The sequence below is a fragment of the Caretta caretta genome, chromosome 6 (genome assembly GCF_965140235.1).
Source record: "Caretta caretta isolate rCarCar2 chromosome 6, rCarCar1.hap1, whole genome shotgun sequence".
In the NCBI taxonomy this organism is placed as follows: domain Eukaryota; kingdom Metazoa; phylum Chordata; order Testudines; family Cheloniidae; genus Caretta; species Caretta caretta.
In genome coordinates, this window is record NC_134211.1 from 114,320,972 (window position 1) to 114,345,789 (window position 24,818).

A 24,818-nucleotide genomic window follows, 5' to 3' on the forward strand; every position below is an offset into this window, starting at 1 on the left:
GTCCTGCTGGTAATAGCTTATCTAAAGTGATCAACAGGTGGGCCATTTCCAGCACAAATCCAGGTTTTCTCACCCTCCACCCCCCCACACAAATTCACTCTCCTGCTGGTGCCAGCCCATCCAAAGTGACAACTCTTTACATAATCAAGTCGGGCTATTTCCTGCATAGATCCAGGTTTTCTCACATCCCCCCCACCCCCATACACACACAAACTCACTCTCCTGCTGGTAATAGCTCCTCTAAACTGACCACTCTCCAAGTTTAAATCCAAGTTAAACCAGAACATCTGGGGGGGGAGGGGGGGTTAGGAAAAAACAAGAGGAAACAGGCTACCTTGCATAATGACTTAGCCACTCCCAGTCTCTATTTAAGCCTAAATTAATAGTATCCAATTTGCAAATGAATTCCAATTCAGCAGTTTCTCGCTGGAGTCTGGATTTGAAGTTTTTTTGTTTTAAGATAGCGACCTTCATGTCTGTGATTGCGTGACCAGAGAGATTGAAGTGTTCTCCGACTGGTTTATGAATGTTATAATTCTTGACATCTGATTTGTGTCCATTTATTCTTTTACGTAGAGACTGTCCAGTTTGACCAATGTACATGGCAGAGGGGCATTGCTGGCACATGATGGCATATATCACATTGGTGGATGTGCAGGTGAACGAGCCTCTGATAGTGTGGCTGATGTTATTAGGCCCTGTGATGGTGTCCCCTGAATAGATATGAATAGATTATAGGCTCTATCATTGCTGAGGTGAAAATACTAATCAAATCTCTCTTGGGATTGGCTTGGCAAGACAAAAGCCCCAAACACACTCTCTTGTCATTCTGGACTGATGCAACTTGTGATAACATGCTTGTTTTTTATTCCCAACCTCATCTCACCCTAAAATAAGTGACTACACACCTATTGGGCACATGGGTACCAGGTCTGTCATGCGAATGGCTGGCACAGAGCAATAATTCCAAAGAACCTTTTTGCATTTTAATAGGCCTCAGGATGCCCTAGAGGAAATCTGATTGGAGATTCATTTTTGTAGCTAATCTTTAAAAGGCATCTATCTCCTTCCAGATGTGCAAGCTCCCCCCTCAATGTATGGAGTGCCCACTGCTGCTCCTCAGGCAGAGCTTCACTACCCAGCCTACCAGGCAGGGACGCTCAATGGAGCACTCTTTATAACAAATGCTGCATGATTCCATTTGTAAAGCTGTGGGAAGTGAGGTGAAATGAAGGGCGGACTGCATATCAGCATGAGGAAGATAGACGTTGAGAAAGAATTGCGGACAATAAGATGGAACGGAAGCCAAAATAGGGGACGAACAGGTTAAAGAATATTTAAATAAGTTAGATGTATTCAAGTCAGCAGGGCCTGATGAAATTCATCATAGGGTACTTAAGGAACTAGCTGAAGCAATCTCAAAACCATTAGCTATTATCTTTGAGAATTCCTGGAGGACAGGTGAGTGGAGAAGGGCAAACACAGTACCTATATTTAAAAAGGGGAACAAAAAGGACTCAGGGAATTATAGACCAGTCAATCTAACTTGGATACCAGGGAAGATACTGGAACAAATTATTAAACAACCAATTGGTAAGCACCTGGAGGATAACAGGATTATAAGGAATAGCCAGCATGGATTTGTCAAGAATAAATCCTGCCAAACCAACCTTATTTCCTTCTTTGACAGGGAAAGTAGGGAAATGTGGTCTAGATGAAATTATTATAAGATGGGTGCACACCTAGTTGAAAAACTGTCCTCAGAGAGTAGTTACCAATGGTTCACTGTCAAACTGGGAGAATGACTCTAGTAGGGTTCCACAGGGGTCAATCGTGGGTCCAGTACTATTCGACATTTTCATTAATGACTTGGACAATAGAGTTGAGAGTATGCTTATAAAATTTGCAGATGACACCTTGCTGGGAGGGGTTGCAAGCACTTTGGAGGGCAGGATTAGAATTCAAAACAACCTTGATAAACTGAAGAACTGGTCTGAATTCAACATGATGACACTCAATAAAGACAAGTTGCAACTGGCAACTCAATTAGGAAGGAAAAATCAAATGCACAACTACAAACTGGGGAATACCAGGATAGATGGCAGTACTGAGGAAACACATCTGGGGATTATGGTGCATCACTAACTGAAAGAGATACACCAATGTGAAGCAGTTGTGAAAAAAGGCCAGAATTCTGGGGTGTATTAACAGGAGTATTTTATATAAGACCCAGGAGGTAATCGTCCTGCTCTACTTGGCATTAGTGAGGCCACACTTGGAGTGCTGTATCCAATTCTGGGGGGGCCACACCTTAGGAAAGATGTGGACAAATTGGACAGAGTTTAGAAGAAAGCAACAAAAATGATAAAAAGGTTTAGCAAACCTACCCAAGCAAAGGTTAAAAAATCCTGGGTGTTTAGTTTTCAGAAAAGAAGACTGGGGGGGTCAGGGGACCTAATAACAGTCTTCAGATATGTTAAGGGCTTTTATAATGAAGATGGTGATCAATTGTTCTCCATGTCCACTGAAGATGTACAAGAGGTAATGGGCTTAATCTTCAGTAAGGGAGATTTAGGCTAGATATTAGGAAAAACTTTCTAACTACAATGGTAGTTAAGCTCTGGAAAATCCTTCTAAGGGAGGTTGTGGAATCCCCATCATAGGAGATTTTTTAAGAACGGGTTGGATAAACACCTGTCAGAGACGGTCTAGGTTTATTTGATCCTGCCACAGCGCAGGGGGCCGGACTTGGTGACTTCTCATGGTGCCTTCCAGCCCTACATTTCTACGAACATGGTAAAGAATGCCAGGAGAAGGGAAGTAGGAAGAGGACCAATTTCTATTATCCCCTGAGCCCAAAAATTCTCTTGTTGCCTCTGACACACAATTTTGATTTTAAAATAAATAAAAAAATTGAACACATTCCGTCAATTTCAGGGCCTGATCTCATGCCCATTGAAGTAAATGGAAAGACTCCCATTGATTTCAACACACTTAGGACCATATCCAAACAGCAAACATGTAGTTTAGGGTTGAAAGCCCTGATTCTGCAATGTTCTTAATCTTATACTACTGAATGGGATTAGCCATGTATAAGTACTTTGGTGAATCAGGGCTTAAAGTTAGCTATTTTTCCTAACGTACAATGTATAAGAAGAGTAAAGGTAAAATAGTAAAAGAGTATTTTGTATTGTAACTATAAACAACGATTAGTAATTTCAACTAGAAAAGACTGAAAAATAACAGTGTATTACATAAAGTAAATGTAATCACACCTTTGCATTAATCATTTGTACTTCAAAGCTACAAATCAGATTAACACTGCAAAATCTAATATTACATAAAATGAAAACTTTTTATGTTTTCATAGAACATTTGTCTTGAGCTGATTTTGATTTAACATGAAAGATATTGAGTATAAGGGCTATGCTTACAATAATTCTGTAAAACCCATACAGCAAGAATGAGAGTGCCTGTGAAAATGCTTACGAGCTACGGAGAAATTATTTAAAGGGGATTCCCGTTGGTCAACATCCTGCGGCCGCTCTTTGTAGCCAATGAACGTGCCATCGTTCTTCAACAGAAAATACCTTGGCCTCCATGTCTTTATGTATTCTCCTGGAAAAAACAGAGCAGAAAAGACAGTAAAATATTCCATATACTCCATCCTAATTCCTCATGTTCCAGAATTCCAATGAGAACCTCTTTAAAATATTAATACTGTACATCCTCTTAATACGGAAGGCATTTTAATTCATTGTTTGTTCTGCTGAAAACAATGGAAAAATATAGGCATCAGTTCAGATATTGACAGCAGATTTAACCATAAAATGGGACTTCATAAAAAGTAAATAGCTATATTTCCCTCATCTATGCCTATTTCATTCAAATTCTGCAACATCTGCTTAAATGCAATTTAAAATTTAAAAATCAGAGCAGATGTCCTATGTATTATTTTTGCCATTGTCATTTTTCATACTGACACGTGGAGACATTTTTTTCATTTACATTTTGCAGCGCAAGTATTTTAAACAACGGTGGGTAATTTAGTAATTAGTCAACTGCTTTATCAAACCCACAATAATTTTTAGAGCATAAAGAGGCAATTCTCCACTTAAGTTACATAACATCACTCACTCCTCTAAAAGAATGAAGCACAAGAGAGATTGCAATGTGAAGGGTAAAAACCTAACTTTTAATACGCAAAAGTTCTAAAGGTCCTTCAAAGTGCTTGTTCTCTCTTTTCTGAAGAAAGCATCCCTAAAGCATATCATGCCACTGGTCGTATGAATATTTTGCAGAGATAGCGTATTGTTACACACAAACAATACAGCCACACACAAACTCCTGGCAACAGAAGTAACAGTGATTACAAAGATCAAATCTCTATTTACTAGGGAAGCAGAGTGGTCTACTTGACAGGGCATTGGACTGGGATACAGAAAACATGGGTTCTATTCCCAGATCTACTACTGACTTGTTGTGTAACCTTGGGGCTCCAGCCCCACCTATTCCCCCCCTTCCGCTGAGGCCCCGCCCCCATCCACTCTTCCTCACTCGCCGCTTTTCCCCTCCCACCTTCTCCTGATCCAGGTCAGGAGGGACTTGCCTGCAGAGTCAGGGTTGGGAGCTGCAGCCACCCGATGAAGGTAGAAGGCAGCCCCAGCTCAGCAGGGGCTGGAGCGGGGGGTGATGACTGGCGCCTCCTTGCCTACCCCGCTCGCAGTAACCAGACTTTAGGTGTCTGGTCAGTAGATCTGCCAGGTCCCCTTTTCAATCTGACCTTCCGGTTGAAAACCAGGCTCCTGGCCACCCTAGGCATATCACCTCCCCTCACACTGCCTCTGTCTCCCTTCTCACTCTTTGCCTTTATCTGTTTAGACTGTCACTCACCACAATTCTGCAGCACCTAGCACAGTGGTATCCAATCTCAGCAGGGCCTCTAGGCACCATAAGTAATTTCTGAAGAATTATTTCTATTGCATTGTGCCTAGAGGCCCTCAATCCTGGTGTTAAACAAATCCAGGGACTCTGCTCCAAGCTTTCTTCATCACTTGCAATTTGCTAATTTCATTCAGTTTCATTATAAAAAGCATGCAGGTGCACATACATACAGGAGAGTTCACTGTAGCAAGATATAGTGATCCTGGCTGGTTGTTTGAAGGGTTTGCTCCCAAATTAAATAATAGACAAAAATTACAAAAAAAAAAAAAAAAAAGGCACAACAGGTTATTGACCAAATCTCCTTTATTCAGCTCTCTTCCCATCCCCCACCCCCACCCCACCTCTCCTGCTGTTCTGCTTTCCACCCCAGGTGATTTCTTTCATGATGATGTGTACTCTGCCCCAGGAACTCCCCTACAGCTGCCTGGCCTCTTTCCCTCTCCCACCTCTCCTTCTGTGGTGCAGCCTCCTCCTGCTTCTCCTACCTTCTCTCCCCTTTCTCAGGGGCACGCACACAGCTGGCTGTCGCTTGTTGCCACAATGGCTTTTGTCACCTTTTATTCTAAAGCAAAAAAAAAAAAAAACTCAGAGTAAGTGGAGGAGAGGATCTGCCCAAGACTTAAGGGGTGATCTCCTCTGGGTATTGGGACTGTCTGAGAACATCTATTAGCACTGATACAAGTGTTATTGCAGACAGAAAAAAACAAAGACCCTGCATACAATCTAGTATGTTTGCCCCAGTTGAAACAGGTTTAGAAATAGTCAGAGGTACCTTAGGAATTTCAGAGGAACTCATCCACAGGTGTTGTGATTTAACATTTACATTCAAAATGTTAAATATACTTTTTTTTTTTAATCTGAACTTTAACGTAACACTGGCAACTCTTGGGAATCAGTAATAGGCTACGGAGCCTTTCACTTCTAAACCATCAGTTCAAATCCAGCCCAGGTCAGCAGTGTCCAAGAGTCATTACCATCAGGCTGATTAGGTACCTACTCTGAGTAGAATGAGCTCGTGGTGTCAGCTGAGATCTTGTAGACAAGAGTCTCAAATGAGAAGAGCCACCATCATGACTGGACAGGGCAGACTGGGGGCAGCTTGCCCACCTGCTGTCTGGACTGCCACTGTTTTGTGACTTGTTCTCTAGGGCTGTCAGGCTGGCACCATCTCCAGCAGTGAAAACGTTCTTCGCTTACTGAAGCAAACGCAGCTATAGACAATGAGCATCAAAATAACCAATATCCACTTACAGAGGGTAAATGCTTCAGCTTACCCTACAAAATAACCCTCAACCCCTCCCAACAATACATGGTATATTTAAAATAAAAACAGACAAGGAAATAAGTTTCAAATGTGGAGGACTAAGCCCCTAACAATTTTAAGGTAGGTCAGTTTTCAGGCTTAGAAATCTTGATGATATCCCTTTAATGATGAACTAGAGCAGTGGTTCTCAAACTTTTGTAGTGGTAACCCCTTTCACACAGCAAGCCTCTGAATGCAACCCCCCCCCCTTATAAATTAAAAACACTTTTTTTTATGACAGGTTTCAGACTATTATAAATGCTGGAGGTGAAGCGGGGATTGGGGTGGAGGCTGACAGCTCGCGATCCCCTGAGGGGTCTCTACCCCCAGTTTCAGAGCCCCTGAAATAGAGAAAGGGTCTAGTTCATCATTAAAGGGATTTAATTTAACCTGGCACCTTACAGTGTCTTGCTGAGTTCCCTCAACTCCCACCGACTTCAGTGTCTTCAGCACCTGCAAAATCTGACCCTCACTTAAAGCCAAAATTATAATTAATAGTTTTACCCTGCAAATTCACTAAGAGTAAGAGTGTGACGTTACAATCTGCCCTTTGTGAGGAGTGGCATGTAGCTATGTCCCACAAGCGGACCAGAGAATGAATTCTGTCAGTGTTCCTCCCCTGTGTTCCCCCATTACTCTGGGGAGGAAGTTATTTCACTTGTTTCATGGAGCAGCTCACTCCCAGCTATGCACCTATCCAGTAACTCTAGCCAGTCCCCTCCCACTTGCACAGGAAGGGACTGGAGTGGAAGGGTCAGGCAAGAAGTAGCTGCTACTTGTACTTCCCACCACAGCCTGAGTCACAATCTGAGCAGGGTCCAGCAAGGGATTTTTACTCTTCCTTTCTCTTTTCTACAAATGAGTGACAATCTGCCATAAACTCTTTCTCCTCATTAAAGTTTTCAGAGGAAAGGTTTAATTTTAGAGACTTTTTTTTTTTTTAAGTGAAATATGAGCAGGATTTCACACAAAACTGCACTGAGTTGTTGCAACAAACATTTTACCTCCTCTTTCCCATTTTACATTTTATAATTTTATTTCATGTTTAAATTTAATCACTCCAGTATTTTTGCCCTACAGCTTTATTCCACCAATAAGTTCCAGGTAGAAACCCTTGAGGAATTAGGATTTTTGTTACCGTCTTCTATACGCTTCTTTAGAATGGGACCTTCACTTATTCATCACTGTAGGTGGTTCTCTTTCCTGATTCACATTGCTAATTTGCAGACTAGTAGTAAATTTCTAAATTTTCTTAAATTTTATGCTTGGTCTATGTCTGGAGCTTAATAAATTGTTGAGTCTTTTGGTTTTTGTTTGTTTGTTTGTTTATTTTTATTACCAGTATCAAGGATTACAACCAATCAGTAAATAATAATAAGTACAAAACCAAGATGTCTTGATGACCTGCAGCATTATGAAGCACATTGCAGTAACTATAGCATATGTGCTATTACATAACATGCTCTGAAGTGACAGGATAAACCAGAAATGTAACGAATGGGCATGAAATTGACTTATCCGTGGTTACAGGTGAAAATGATAAGAGAAGCTTGAATATACACTTTATCTATAGATTAATAAAACCGTAGGAAGTCTGATGATCCATCTACGGAAGCGCTGGAACACAAATTTGTCGATAAAAATCATGAATACATTTATGAAATTTCTGTTCTTCATAAACAAGTTTAAATTTCTATGATCGGCAATTGTAACTGCTAAAAAATATAAACCTACTTTACCTGTGACAGCTGTCATATTTTATCCCCCTTTAGAAACCATTCTTAAGTATAGAACAGTAGAGATGTTATATGTAAAGGAGTTGGAACTTTAAAAATAATCACTCAGTAAAGCAATAGAAATGTATGAAATGAGGTGAAGTTTTGCTTTTTTTAAAACTGTGTGTGTAATTTTGCCTGTTTATTAGAATACAAACTAATTACAATAGGATATTTGAATATCTAAAGACAGAACTCTACGATTTTTGTTAAAACAGACAAGATACAGCAATGTCAAAATGCCCGGACAAAGCTGATTTAAAAAACAAACCAACAGCCTTTCCTTCCACTCGTGTTTGGAGTGTTGGACATTGGCATATTTGAAGGGTGAGTTAAAATATCGTTTTTAAAAAAGGTTTTATGTCCTGATTTTATTTCTTTAAGACAATTGTAAGTAAAAAGATATCTGAAGTGGCTTATATTAGTCATGTTGCTGCACATCCAACAGTTTCAATACATAAAAAATTCAAAGTGCAAGAGATGCAGGATAATGCAAAAGTGTGTGTGAATAAGAAAAGTAAAACTGCAGCTTTATTAGGTAACAGTAAAAAATAGCAATGAAGCACCATAGAAAACTGAACAATTTACAAAGCAAAACATTTTTTCCTCTGTGATTCATTGCTTGTGTAATGCCTTGGCAGTCATCTTTGTTTTCAGTAACAGAATGCTAACAGTGCAAAGAGAGAAAAGCAAAAGTATATTTTATAAATCCTACATATAAAATCTGGATTTGAATAAACTCATCTACAACTTGCTAGCTTAAAAAAATATGTAAAATCTTTATACACCATTCTATTTACCCAAAGCAATTTTTGAACCGCAAAAATTCCAAAACTATACATTTCTGTAAATATACACAAAGGTTGTTAGACCGGTTTCATTTTGTTGCCTTGTCTCTGCCCCCCGCACACACAGCACATTAAAATCCTTAATATACACTTTGGTAAACCTGTCTCATGCCCAAACCACTTTTCATTACAAGACGTACTGCAAAACATACTTGCACTTTAATATTTCAAAAGTTAAACATGAAACTCTTTTGGTTCATGAAAAGTTAATTCTACAGAGAATTTACAATAATGCAGGGTTATTTTTTTTCCTCTCCTCCCCACAACAGTGTCTTACTGAATCTGGAGCTGTCTACCACTGATAAACTGTCTAACATCAGAAACAGCTGCCACTCCCTGGGAAGCTTACAGGGTAAGTGGAGAATAATGAGCAGCAAGCACCAGCAGAACAAAAGAAAATCCATCTTTATTTACCAACTGCTGCATGCTTGTTGCTGCATCAAACTCATTCAAAGCCAACACCACACCCTCTAATTCATAACAGACTGTATTTAAGCAGTCTTTGCTTAAAATATTTTATCTAAACTCATGCATACACAGAGGATTTTTTTAAAAAGAATTAGATTAATAAAGCAAGAATCGAACAAGTTTACAAAAAGTACAGGTTTGACCGTTAACTTTTTAATGCCCCAAGCTAACTAGAACCTGCTTAGAAGCTTTGGGGGAAAAACAAGCCCACAATTATATTAAATGTACTAGAGTGACTATCGGAAACTATGGACAAATAATGTATTATTTATTCTGCTCTGAGCATCAAAAAGCACCTTTATTAATGGACAAAACGAACACACTAAATATTACATACAGAGAAAATTATAATGCACTCCTTGATTGCACACATTACTATCTGAGTGCAACATGAATGTTATGCCAAATGCAGTACTAATGTTTCGCCAGTCAAAGAAACAGAATGACTCATTTATAAAACTTCAATGGAAGCAAAGAGTGGTCTGCATCCTGTCTGCCCAATAAGGCTTCAGCAAAACAGATGCCAGCTTCCTTAAAGATGTGAAGTTTTTAAAACATGCCATCTCATGTGCACTGGTGTGACTGAAAAACGGGATGTGAATTCACAACTAGTGTCTGCTGTTCAAGCAAATTATGTCCATTCACTTTAAAATCAACTTTATTAAAACCAAGACAGATTCTTTTGTTGGAAAGGGTTTGACAACCCTCCTTGTGGTGGTGGGTTTTTTTGTTTGTTTTTTTAAATAGAAGCAAGCAGTTTTCAGACAGGGAATTAGTTTCACATCACATGTACATTTGATGCTTATAAATTAGAGAAGTCAGTTATGCCAAACAAAATATGTGTTGTAACTTTTTTAATTTCTAATTTGTTTCCCTCAGTTGATATGCCTCCTTTTTCTCCCCCTGAACTAACTGTCAAAACAGTATTCGGGTTTAGGGAGCTTGGGAAAAAAATAAAATGTATGCTAATGTCTTTCCCAATATGCTCACTAAGAGGCGAGGACCTCTGGTTTGTCTGCCTATTCACAGGAGTACAGAAGGGGGCCAGTGCTTTGATTATTTTTGGGTCACACTCTGGATGTGTTCTCAGCCTTTGCCTCCAGCATACAGCTGCGGACACTTTGGCTGTGCCCTGAATCTCAATGAGCCAGCTCAGACTGCAGTCAAGGGTGCTCCCCAATAGGGAGGTCAAGCCTGAGTCAGCAGACTGTCTGCACCAGACTGGCGCTCCACAGCTTATCCCAGCTCTTTTTCCTTTCACTGACCATATATGGCAGTCCACTGTCACAACAAGCTAATTCAGTGCAAGGCAAATCTGCTCACTGCTTTATTCTTACTCATTTTCCGTGCAGCTGGATTGTAGTACATTACATTTAAGGCCCTACAGCAGCCTGCATGACAATGATTGACATTATTGCCAACAGGTTAAGAAGAAATGCCTCTGCCTCTAGTGTGGCTCTGATTATCCTAAAACTACTACTGTTTCTCACGGTCACACAAAGCTACAATATATGGCACCTGCTTAATTATCATATCTTCAGGGAATTTGAAGAGGGGAGAGGGAAGCTGGAGGAGGGGCAAAGGGGACTGATTAAATGGTCTCGTGTTCAGAGCAGCACTTAAAAAAATCTTCACACTGTACTCAAGTAGAAGCCCATTAAAAACAACCAAACAGCAACTTATGTTCATCTGGTTTCACACATCTGTAGATTATTTTTTAAAAAAAACCAACACCACATCTCTCACATAGGGCCACAGCTACAAAACAATACGACAAATTATTTGGAGGAACTAGCAAAACAAAGACACCGAGATTGCTTTAGAAGCTATGTTGGTCTTTAAATATATGGACAGTGTAAATACAAACATTAATTAGGGGACCAAAAGATGCTCTAAATCATAAAGCTAGCTTGTGTGCACACTGGACACCTATGAGACATCAAAATAAAGAACATGGGGAAACAGACATTGATGATGACTTATTCAGGCACCATTTTCACATAAAAGGTGGACGGTGACTGATTTACATTTTATATATACTTAAAGTTTTAAGAACACCCAAGTTCAAAACTAGGCATCATCCAACAAGCAACACCCTGATCTATATCAGAATATCTATATTCTATACCACAGCATTTCAGTTTTACTTCATAGTGTATTTGAAACACAGGGTTGGGTTTTTTTGGTTTGTTTTTTTGTGGGGTTTTTTTGCAGCGTTTTGTTTAGAAGGTCAAAAATGTTGCCATCTTGCTTACAGTAATCAATTTAAGCAGTGCCAGATATTCCCAAAGGAGTCCAAGAGAATTAATCAGCATACAAAACTCCTTACTCCTACCTTTGGCACAGCTTACTCAGGCTAGTCCTAACCTACAGCTGTCTCTAGTGAGAAAAGATGCAAATGAGGTTTCATTAAACACTGCAATTTTAAGGATAGCTACATAAATTATAAGGAAGGATACACTGAGCTCTTAAAGTATGGTAAAAACAATCAGAGTGAACTTTGTCTCCATTACGCCATGGTGGAAGTAAAAGGGCTAAAAAGAAAGCTATTAGAAGCCATGCAATGTAATTTTAAAACTTTTCCATAACACAATATGATCAGCAATTACAGCATTTTAAAAATGAAAACATGCAAGTAAGAAGTGCCATAGTGTATTACTTTGTTTTTGACAAGTGCCTTTATGTATTTTAACAACAGAAACAAACTGAATTAAATGTATTTTGAACCGTTTTTTCCCAGTGTTTTAGTTAGACTTTAAGGGGGACATGTCCAAAAGCACTTAAGCAAACAAGCCCCACTGACATTTGAAAATCCTCTTGATTTTTCAGAAGAGTTGCGCACCTACAACTTCACCATGACTTCAGCTGGATTTGTGGGTGATCAGCACTTCTCTAAATCAGGCCCCAAATACATATAAACATAACCAATTGTTTGTGACAGGTGCGACATAATCCCCAAACAGCATAATGAGCACTAGTAAAATAAATAAACTTTGCTGACGTTTTTGGACACCCATGGACTTGTCTAAACAAAGTCTAAAGGCCTTGGGTAGCCATGAAGATTGACACACACCATGCCTACACTGCAAACTTTTGCTGCCACAAGTTACCTCGACATAAAGCTGCCGCAGTTAGTATATGGCTTGTACATGTGCATACTTGGTTCCTTGAGTCTATGCTACATGTACTCACCAGGAGCGCTTGTGTCAACTCACAGGGTGTGGTGCAGCATGAGTAGGTAACCCAGTGTGCATCTCACTACCATACAGCACACACTCGTTTGAGAAGTTTTAGCAATGCATGATGGGGCAGAGACAAGTCGCACAGGGGTGACTGGGAGCAATGGATCAACTTCCCAGCACCCAACTGGCTCCGTCTCATAATGTCATTTATATCCCATAATTTTCATGATTTTTTTAAAAAAATCCCATGAACTTGCATGGCCCTCCTCGCTGTCCACCATCTCGGACAGAAGCACTGAGCCTGCAGAGCTCTACACTACTGCAATAAGTATAGCAAACACAGGACACACAATCCTCCAGTATTTTCAGAGCTGCAATGACAAACGAATCAACAGAGAACATAAGGATTTCTTGGAGGACAGATGGCTGTGAGACATAGTGAGAACCAATTCAAGACTGCTAGTGGCATTCACGGAGCAGCTGCAGACAGTGGTGCTTCTGGGCCCGAGAAACAAGCACTGACTGGTGGGTTCACATCATAATGCAGGCCTGGGACGATGAGCAGTGGCTGCAGAACTTTCAAGGCCACATTCCCGGATGTGTGTGCTGAGCTTGCCCCAGCCCTCCAGCACAGGGACACCAAAATGAGAGCTGCACTTACAGTGGAGAAGCAAGTTGCAATGACACTGTGGAAACTTGCAATGCTGGATTGCTACTGGTCAGCGGGAAATCATTTTGGAGTTGGAAAATCCACTGTGGGGCCCGTTGTCATGCAAGTGTGCAGGACCATTAATCACCTCCTGCTATGCAGGATTGTGACTCTCAGCAATGTGCAGACATAGTGGATGGATTTGAAGCAATGGGGTTCCTGAATTGAGGTGGAGCAACGGATCGCACACACATCCCTATTTTGGCACCAGACCACCTTGCCACAGAGTACAGCAACAGAAAGGGCTACTTTTTTGTCGTTACGCAAGCATTCAGGGATCACTGGGGACGCTTCACTGACATTAGTGTTAGCTGGTCAGGGAACGTGAGTAACACTACCATCTTTAAGAACACATGACTGTTCAAAAAGTTGCAAGCAGGGACTTTCTTTCCTGAATAATGGAAATGCTGAAATGCCAACAGTGATCCTCAGGCACTGAGCATACTCTTTGCTCCCCTGATTCATGAACTGTACACTGGCCACCTTGACAGCACCAAAGAAAGATTCAACTACCAGCTCAGAAGATGCAGAATAACAGCTGAATGTGCTTTTGGTTGACTGAGGGGACGCTGATGTTGTTCACTCACGTGACTGGATCTCAGTGAAGAAAACATTCCAGTGGTTATAGCTGCTTGCTGCTTCCTGCATAATAGCTGTAAAGCAAAGCGGGGGAAGTTGCCACTGGAGTGGAGGTGAAGCGGTGTCTCCTGTGTTTGAACAGCCAAACACAAGGGCTATTAGAAGAGCTCACTGTGGAGCTATATGGTTCAGTGAGGCTTTTAAATACCACTTACAGCGAGCCACAGTAATACCTCCTGGTGTACTGTGCTCTACCTGGCCCTGCTGTTTTGGGGCCTCTTGGGAATTCTACATCTAAGAATATAACACTGCAAATGCACCTGTTGATTCTGTGGTGCATACTGTACATTTTTTATTATTATACTGTGTTTGTCACTGATCCTATGAGTTGTGTCATACAGCACAATAGCAAGTATGTGGGTGCTTTCTGATCTGCTCGGCACTTTGCAACATATGTTGTGAACTAATGAAGATGAATTATTTTCCAAATAGAATTTTATTCAATAACAAAATTAGTGCAAAGAAAAATCTGTAAAATTTAAAAAGCAAATACATTAAAAACTTAATAAATTAATGGAACTGAACTTAACAAGGGGAGAGACTATTCATGCCCATTTTAGCTACACATACAGCAACCGTGGCTTTCACAGGTCAGTGTATGTAAAGCTGTGGTTGTCCTTACTGTCTCCCAGGAGGGATCCGACCCTGGGGGAGGGATCCGACCCTGATGTCATGTGCAATGCTGAGGGGCGGTGTAGGGAGGTGCTGCAGTGGAGATCTCCATGGACTGCAAAGGCAGGCAAGCCTGGACTTGTTGAACCTGTAGGTCCACAAAAGTCTACAGCATCTGTGTTTGCTGCCAGAGAAGCCCCATTGTTTCCTGACACACATCCCTCTCCTTTTCCTGTTGGGACTTCCAGGCCTTTCTCCTGCCTGCTCTTTCCTTCTCCAGGCTGTCTGCAATATTCACCCTCCAGGCCCTTTGCACACGGTCTGATGCAGCACTGGCTTGCAGGATCTCATTGAACACGTCATCCCGAGTCCTCCTCTTTCTTCTCCTTATCTTGCTCACATATTCCGTGGATGTGGAGGGGAAACCCTTCAAGGCCACAACAACAGCAGCTACAGATAACACACACAATGTCAGTACAGTCACAACAGAAAGTGAAAGTTAAGATTCAGAACTCCCTTTCCTTGCTCCCCTGAAGTGTTAAACAAGACATGCTTATTGACAGTTGGTCTTCGGATTACTTGTGCATGGCACCACTCACAGCACAAGCAATGGTGAGTACGGCCCACCGGGGTGAGGGGAATGGAGAGGAAATTGCTCAGGTGCATGAAACCATGAGTGCAGGGCAATGGCACTGACTACTGGCACCATTTTCCACACACAGTGGTGATTTTAGCAGATATCTCACTCCTGAGGGTAACAGAGGCAGAGAGACCACAGCTGCAACTGGCCTCCCAAAGCTGCCCAGGCCCGTATGCTGCTAGCCTGTTTACTGTGACGGAGCCTGCTGAAGTTATCGCCAACTGGCGTAGGAAAGTGTCCTACTGCAGAAGAAGAAATAAAGGCTGCCATCCTTAGAAACCTCTGGGAGAGGACTTCAGAGCACGTCCATGCAAATCTCTCAGGAAGATTCAAGGAACATGTACATAAACAAACTGTGCTGCATGGCCCCCACTGCCAAACTCTGTAGGGGAATGACAAACAGGTAACGTTACCTCTCATTGTTGCACCGCTACCTCTTCTAGTACAAGTAAATAAATTAAAAGTCGATTGTTGTGTCCTGCTAAGTTGGGGCACCACCAGCACATCATTGTAATGGGAAAAGCAATTACACACATACCCAAGGTTCCTTCCCCTGTACCAGGCTTGCCTATGCTTAACTGGCAGGACCGACTGAACTGTGGTGGAGTCTCACACAGGTCCCAGCTTGCAACACAGCTGGATCCTCTGGTTACGTATCCCTCATCCTGCTCTTCTTCCTTCTCCATCTCCTCCTTGCTGTTCATGCCAAGGGCTTGTGACTCGGGATCCTCGGAGGTATTGATGATGGCCTGCGGGATGGTGGTTGGGCCTCCGCTAAGTATGGCGTGCAGCTCCTTGTAAAAGTGGCATGTCTGCAACTTGGCACCAGATTGACTGTTGGCCTCCCTGGCCTTCTGATATGTCTGACACAGTTCCTACACTTTCATGCAACACTGCTTCTGGTCCATCATACTCTTCTCCTGCATCCCATGTGCAATATGCTCGTACGTGTCAATGTTTCTACATCTGGTCCATAGCTGTACCTGTAACACCTCCTCTCCCCACAGGCCCAGGAGATCCAATATCACCTGTTTACTCCAGGCAGGAGAGAATGTCTGGAGCGTGTAGCTGGCCTGGTCACTGAGCAGTTGCACACAATGGAGAGCTGCTAGGTGTGCTTGCCAAGCTGGACAATCAGGAAAAGGCATTTCAAAAATTTGTGGGGCTTGAAAGGTGGGGCAAAGGGACCTTCCACTCTGCGTGACCCCTGGTCAGTGGCGTTCACAACTGTGACCAGAGTGGTCAGTGTCAGGCATTGTGGGACAGCTGCTAGCAGACTGTTAGGGTCGACACAAGTAACACAGTGTTTACACTTGCATTGTATTGGCCTCAGTACATTGACCACGGCTCAGTGCTGCTTGGGAAGAAGGTGTTACTGTGTCAATGGAAAAGGGTGCTTACAATCGGACGGGAGACAAATTTAAGTGTAGACACATGCGCAACTAGGTCAACACAGGTCAGCTTACATGGACCTAACTTTGTAGTTCAGACCAGGCATAAGTTTCTATAATTCCTGGAATAAATTGCAAGCAGCATTATTCTTAACATGAGTGTTGCACTTATTTGAACTTTGAGTTTATTTAAATAATATACCATATCTAGTATTGTTCTTCAGTGAAATTCTGTTGAAAGATTCAGAGATCTGGGAGTGGGGACAGGTAGAATGCAAAAAGAAAAGCAAATACAAACCAAAGAAGCATCCCTCGCAATGTATGAAAAACAAAAAGTGAATCAAAAGGCATAATGCAAGTTTTAATTCCACACACAGTTTATATATACTGTGCGTTGAAGACATTTAGGACAAGCTCTATTAAATGAAATAAAAATTGATTCCTCTTTTCATATAAAAGTTAGTAGAATCCAATACATACAAATTAGAATTTTATGGTGCATTTAAACTCTTATGCACTTTGCAAACATTAATCCTCAAAACCACTGTGAGGAAAGTTAAATATTAGCATCCCAAAATTACAGGTGGGGAAAAGAGACAGACAGGTGAAGTAATTAAATTAAGGCCAGAAAGAGAAAGACTGAGAGTGTGTCACAGGTAGAATGAGGGCTCATGATTTCTTGGCTCACACTCCTGGGCTCACACCACTACATCCTGGCTTCACTAAAACTCAACAGAGACTTTGGAGAAAGTGAAAAGAAACGGGAAAAAAAAGAAAGGACTTCAGAAGAACAAAAGGGGTTACCAATACCTTTAGGGAACAATAGTTTCACTGAAGCATGCATATGAATACATTTTAGAAACCTGCCATTTTGGAATAGAATGAAATGGTTGCATTCAGCACACCTGCCCAATAATCCACTTGATAATGAAGATAAATGGGTTTATTCCACTCAGTAAATTAGAGGGAGTTGAGAATAAAGACTCAATCCTGCTATCCTTTGGGTTCTGGGTTCTAATCCTGGTTCTGCCACTGATTCACTGTGTCATTCAATTACTGGAGTTTTGCATGAGAATGGAAATATTCACCATGAGAATGGAAAGGTCGAACCCTAGCTCCAAGTTGTCCTGAACAATACAGATGTACCTCAGAAAGTTACTTTTTGTTTTGTTTTTCAAAGTCAATGAAAAAGTTCTAACTAATTTACAAGTAACAGAATGGACACATTCAAGATAGACTCCGGAAGTCCTGGGTGTATTCCAAACACTCTACACATACATGCAAAAAAACCAAGTTACAAAAACAGGTCAGTGCTAATACAGATGCAATACCTAGTCTGTAAAAAGTCACATGAGAAAAAGGATGGCCTTTTCCATAGATAAGGCCAACTCTGTTCTCCCCTCCCCAATCCAACACACTCACTTGTAAGTTTATAAAACCTCTGGAAGTGGATGGTGAGACCAAGATAGTCCTGACTGTCTCATTAACTTGACTATTTAAATGGCTGCCAAGGGAAAATTTCAAGCAATTGTCAGCAAAAAAATTTTAATGCTTGTTATTATCAGGGCATCCCTCCCCGCTTTCAGATTTGGTATTGTACAGATAAGAACAACAGCTCTCTTTCTAACTTAGATTGAGTCACTGCCCTGATGCTCAGTGAGGAAAGCCCCATGGAAGATAAATAGTAGGAATGCCCTGTTTGTTTCAGAGGAGTTATGAGAAGTAAAAATACACTCCAGTTGGTTAATGCATTATCAGTGCAAACTGATATGCCATCCGAGCCCTGGCCCCAGGCGTATCAGTGCAAAGTGGCCCTAAATGGGGAGCTGAGGATTCCTCCTATGGAGGATTTGGAGTCGGCCTGCCCAGGATCAGGGAAGCAGAAAAGGTGACTTACAGCCATCCCCAATCTTACTCTCCTCAGTCGTGCCAAGTGTAAACTCGTGCAGCTGAGCATATGTGCCAGAAACCAGATTATCTACACTAATGTGATGGAACATATCATAGCTGCCTACAGACAGTTTCACTGGAATTCATACTTTTTTTTTTCTTTTTTTTAAATCACCACCACCACAACCACCAGCAATCAGTGTCCTTTTGTCAGTTTCAGCACAGAAACTACTGACTGAATGGATGTGGAGAAACCTCTGGGGTGGCTTCTTTGGGCTCGGATGAGGCATGTTGTCAGGGTAGCATAGGGCAGCTATGTACCACTACAGCCCCAGGATTCTACCACAAAGCAGAGATCTTCCATCAGCCACCCTTCATAATCCTGGCTCCACTGAAGTCAACAGCAAAACTCTGATTGACTTCAGAGGGGCCAGGATTTAACTCAGTCTTGGGGGGAAAAAATCTCTAATACTCAATAGGAAACATGACTGCATTTTTAGCACACCTAATCTCCATTCTAATGGAGCATCAGCTTCATCCCTAACTGCTCAAAGTCCCAGCTGAGCAAACATCCCGTTCACTCCCATGCAAATATACTGCTTACTAAAACAACAGGATGTGAAATATAACTAATTCAGTGGATTGAACAACTGACTCTACACCAATACAGTATTTATTAATGTTCATATTGCACTAACAGCTTAGAATGTTAAAGATACTTTTGGTTAAATAAAGCAACCAGCTAAGGTGCCTATCCAATTCCAGGGACAGTCAGGATTTTCAGCTGAAGATGCAAAAGCAAAAACTCAAGGGTGAAGGCAGAGGAGAGACAGGACATTTCTTATTTAAAATAAGATCACAGGCTTTGCAATTAGAGCAATCCTACAGTAATGACGATAGGCAGAGGGAGGAGAGAAATTCAGTGGTTCCACCCTCTAAAATTCCCCCCATTCCCAGGGGACACAAACAAAGGACAAGCTCCCTCACTCTCCACACACACAGCCCACCCCCCACAATCTAGTAGGGCGTCCAAAATAGCACTTCCTCCACCATAAGGATGTACAGAGGTCGGGGTCAGCTGCATAAGCGCCACCTTCCAGAGCACCTGATATCTCAAGTGCAGTGTGGCACATGCACGTGATTCTCCTCCCCATCACACACGCACGTCTTCTACCCCCAGCATGTATCCAGGGAGCCCCCAGGGCAGACCAGCGTTGGTTTTTCCCCCCAACATTTAACATGACAAAAATCACTTGCCTAGTCAGGATATATTTACCCTAATAACTGCACATTCTCCTATGAACATGAAAATGGCTCTCTAGCTAAGTCAGATACCTGTGCTTTAAACATGAGAGAACCAGGAAGCCGTAAATAAAGCTTATGTGAACCTTTCCTGCTGAAGGTCATCTGGGGTAACGCTCCTGCAGAAGGGCATCTGGGAAGGCAGTCCTGCCTCAGGGAGTTTTTGCACAGGAAGGTGCACAAAAAAACCCCACGAATCCTGCTTTGCTTAGTGTACGTTTTGGACACATGGCAAATTTCCCCCTCCTCCTCCCAGCACTCCCTGAGCTGATACTGTCACCTCACTGCAGCTGCTATGGGGGGTTTGCTGCTGCCACAGGGGTCAAACCAAGAGAGGCCACCCTGACGATCCTGCTTCTGCCAGCAAGTTAGGTGGGGGAGGGGAGAAGCAAGGTCTGGCAGAGATCAGCCAAGATGTTCCGGCTGCTGTGACTCCGACTGGAATCAGCTGCCCCAGAGAGGATGCTGCTGATAAAATGACAGGATAGGGGTGGGGTAGACGGCCATGCTATTAGACCGGTGGGGTCTCTGCCAGTCTAGGATGCTGCCTCTTCTGCAGTATACCCTAAGTCTCAAAATCCCACACTCAGGACCAGCATGGGTCACCAGAGCACACAGTGGGGTCGGAGCGACGGATTGGCTGGAAGGCTTTGTTTTGTTTTTAAAAGTGGGCTTAGCACTGCTCCACATCCAGGGTTTCTTTCCTATCTCTGAAAGCTGCCAGTTTAGACTGAGGCAATTTAAATAGCCTATATCTATGAAAAAACAAATGTCAACTGGGTTCCAATGCAAAGACTGTGGATGGAGTTTGAGAGCTACTCACTTCTGTTCTCACCTACGACTTTGTAGCCCAGCAGAAGGGCTGCGAGTTTCTGTAGTGGAAACTCACAAAAGATCAGCTCTGCTATGGAAGCCTCGGCCTGTCCTTTTGTTTAGTGACATTATAAATCTGGATTATTCCTATAATTAAACTAAGATTTTAGTCCCTCCGCAAAAGTAAATATTGTACAAGCCAAGTTTTAATTTGCATGGTCACTATCAAACCTAAGGACAAGTGAATATATGTTCAACAGCAAATCTCCACTGTTCATTTCATCCTAAGGATAGTAAGGAGGATTGTTTTGATGGGGGGGGGTATTTGTTTGTGGTTTTTTAAAGGGCTACCTTCTTGCAAAACTGTATTTTTCAAAATTAAGACATATTTGGCACAGAAGAAGGCAGAGAAAAAAAACCTTTTCAGTCTCTCCTTTAAAAAACAAAAATTAAACCACTGAAATCATTTTTGGCAAAAAAATGATATTTCAGTGAAACACTTTACTAAGTACCTAGCACACTTTATGAGTGCTCTGTAAACAACAACAACATCCGAGAAACTCCGCAGTCTCACACTTCTCATCCTGCACCCCTCACTTTAGTACGTGAGCATCCGAGTTTAGCCACCTTTCCCTTTCTATGAGAAATGGATGTCCTCCCCCAAAAGAATGACAGGCATTGAATCCTCTAACTACAGTGACACTAATGGCTGGAACTATTATGAATCCAAAATAAATATCTCCAATATTATAAGCAAGTTTCCCACTAACCTCAGATCAAGGGTTTTAAAACTCTCAGGTTAAGGTGTAAAATTTGATTAAAGTAGCATATCTTATAAATTCACCTCCCTTTCTTTTCCTTATTAAAATTACTCCCCAGAATGTAATTTCCATGAAGAAGTGAATCTAATATTGACAAGAGTCGTATGAAAAGGGAATTTTTGAAAGCCTGCATGGGACTCTTGCAGAAAGCCTAAAAAGGTAAAATCTATAGTAGTTTATCACACAAAATCAGCTGCTCTGCAGATCAAGGCTCAAATTCCATGCTTCAGCTGGAATTCCTACAAAGAGGATGGGTAAACAAATTCCTGCATTTTTAATTCTTCGCACTTATTTTTAACAAGAAACAGACTAACTAGAAAGAGAGTTACTATTTTACAGTGTGCACTTAGTTCCTTGATGGGTATGCTTACTCTTGAAGGTAAAATTGGGAAATTATAACAAGCATTTGATAAAAAGGTTGGTTACAAAACAGCTGCCCCCCCCAAAAATCTTTGCAGTACTGCAATTGTATGATTGTTTTAAAAGAACAGAGCCAGTATAATTCCCTTTTCCTCTTTACTGAAGTTTAATAAACATTTTTTCTGAGTTACCAATTTTAGGAAAATTGCTGGATAAACACTTGCGTTAACCCAGCAGAATGGCTCAGTGCCAAATGTAATGCCAAACTTCCCAGTTGCAAAATGAGCTGTTTTTACACACCAAAGTAACCACACAGCAGGCCTGTGGAGTCTGAAGACAGCTGACAGAGATGACTGTTGCTGTCCCCCCATTGCACCGACATCCATCCAAATACCAACATCTGCTGTGCTACAATTTACTTTTTACACAACATTTAGCAAAACAGTGCCTCTGACTGCAACATCATTAAGGAAGTAACAACAAATAAATCGCGAAGTCCCATCAGACAATTGTAAAATTAAAGCGTAGTTTGTCTTGCATACGCTGAGCTTTAGTTCAGATCTATTTGGACTTCAGAAATAAGCACTGGAATCTGTTTCCTTTTATTAAACACCCAAGCCAAAATTCCATAAACGGTGACAAGTGTAATCCATCATTACAGTGAAAATTACAGTTTTGAGGATATTGACTTGACTCAATAGACCAAAAAGCAGATGTCTGAGAGGCATCCTGGCCTGCCCAGTACAATCTCTGCAATCCAAACTGCTGAAAGGATTACGTTATGCCTTGAAGCAAGAGAAGTGTGCTTTCGTTTCAGGGCCCACTCCTTTTTAGGTGACCTGAGTGCATATTTGGGTTTGTGAAGCAAGGAATTAGCGTTCCTAAAAACTGAAGTAGTCCTTGGTGTAAATGCAGCATAAAGTGCAGGGCAAACGCAATCCAATCTGATCACACAAGACCAAGGTGGTATGGTGGGTTGATACACCAATCCTTTTAATTTTGTAGACCTGGGTTCAAATCTGGATTTAAGTTTCTAAGGCCACGTCTATACGAACAGCACTGCAGTGTACTGGCTGCACCGCTGCAGAGTGTCCGATGAAGCTGCTCTATGCTGACGGCAAAGAGTTCTCCCATCAGCATACAAAACCAGCCTCCATGAGCAGCATAAGCTATGTCGGTGGGAGAAGTTCTCCAGCCGACACAACACTGTACACACAATTGCTTATGTCGGTGTAACTTATGTCACTCAGGGGAGTGGAACATTCCCACCCCTGCGTGACATAAGTTTTACAGACTTAGGCTATGTCTACACTATAGCCTAAGTGAAAGCAAGGTTTGGGGGTTTCAGTTTATTTCCCACAGACATCTGTTCACAACACAGAACACAATCTGACAACGGGCAGTTGCTGGTTAGCTGTCTTTCAGGATTGTGCTGCCAGGGCTACTGCAAGTCAGATTGGTAGAGCACTAAAAGCCACAGCAGGGTGGGGAGCTTAGAATGTCTGCCCTTTGCTTGGCTACTGCTGATAGTGTTTGTCCCTCCTTTTCATAAGCACAAAAAAAAAGGGGGGGGGGGGAAGGCAACAAGTTCTGTCAGTGAAATCCTCATTAGCATAAATTGTGACTTTTTAAACATAAAAAAAGGCACCCAATTGCTTTCCAAAGAAGCGTGTGAAATTTTTCATTCAAAACGTTTTTTCAATGAAATATTTTAATGAAAAATGGAAATTTTCACAGGAAACTCACTTTTGATTTCTTTTGGGTTTTATAAAAAAAAAATTACATTGAATGTGTTTGTTTTCAGCAGCAACAATATCTGGGTTTTTTCAGTTTTTGATAAAATCCTTAAAGCTTTTAAAGAAAAGTTGTTTTTCCATCAAAACATTTTCTCAGGAAGAAAAAACATTTCCCTACCCAGCTCTAGGCAAAGTGTATTTGCCCACTTCACTAATCGGCTATACCAAACACTCAGCTGACGAGTGCAGCAAACTTGACAAAAAGAACCAAGTCTCCATCACAAAGCACCCTATGTCATCCTATAGAAGCCATACAGCTCTCTCACTGAATCATGTGGTTAGAACAGACCACAAGGGTCATCTAGTCTAACCCCCTGCCAAGATGCAGGGTTTATGTCATGTCTAAATCAGTGGTCCCCAAACTGTGGGGCACACCCAGAGGAACATTTAGGGAGGCACAGTGCGGGGCTCAGGCCAGCCCCCACGGGGAGGGAGTGCCATCCAGCCTCACTTCCACTCCATCCCCTGCCCAGTTCTGCCCTTATTCCCTCTCTGCCCCCAACCCAGCTCCAGTCCCAGCCCCGCTCCGACCCCTGCTCCGCCCCCAGACCACTTCTGCCCTTATTCCCTCTCCACCCCAGTCCAGCACCAGCCCCACTCCGCCCCCTGCTCCGCCCCCAGACCACTTATCATAGAATCATAGAATATCAGGGTTGGAAGGGACCTCAGGAGCTCATCTAGTCCAACTCCCTGCTCAAAGCAGGACAAATCCCCAATTAAATCATCCCAGCCAGGGCTTTGTAAAGCCTGACCTTAAAAAATTCTAAGGAAGGAGATTCTACCACCTCCCTAGGTAACGCATTCCAGTGTTTCACCACCCTCCTAGTGAAAAAGTTTTTCCTAATATCCAACCTAAACCTCCCCCACTGCAACTTGAGACCATTACTCCTTGTCCTGTCCTCTTCTACCACGGAGAATAGTCTAGAACCATCCTCTCCGGAACCACCTCTCAGGTAGTTGAAAGCAGCTATCAAATCCCCCCTCATTCTTCTCTTCTGCAGACTAAACAATCCCAGTTCCCTCAGCCTCTCCTCATAAGTCATGTGTTCCAGACCCCTAATCATTTTTGTTGCCCTTCGCTGGACTCTCTCCAATTTATCCACATCCTTCTTGTAGTGTGGGGCCCAAAACTGGACACAGTACTTCAGATGAGGCCTCACCAATGTCGAATAGAGGGGGATGATCACGTCCCTCGATCTGCTCGCTATGCCCCTACTTATACATCCCAAAATGCCATTGGCCTTCTTGGCAACAAGGGCACACTGCTGACTCATATCCAGCTTCTCGTCCACTGTCACCCCTAGGTCCTTTTCCGCAGAACTGCT

General features: G+C 42.1%; 1 protein-coding gene across 4 annotated transcripts in view; it reads right to left on the reverse strand.

Annotated features, from left to right (window-relative positions):
• AKT1 (AKT serine/threonine kinase 1) overlaps positions 1-24,818 on the reverse strand; it is a 109,950-nt gene that overhangs the window by 54,694 nt on the left and 30,438 nt on the right. For 2 of the 4 annotated variants that reach the window (XM_075129915.1, XM_075129914.1), the window contains exons 3-4: positions 5,430-5,506; positions 3,490-3,618 (exon numbers count right to left, since the gene is read on the reverse strand). In XM_075129915.1, the coding sequence (XP_074986016.1) occupies positions 3,490-3,618; positions 5,430-5,506 (206 nt within the window). The remainder of the gene's footprint in view (positions 1-3,489; positions 3,619-5,429; positions 5,507-24,818) is intronic. The other 2 variants (XM_048853621.2, XM_048853622.2) reach the window with 1 other exon arrangement.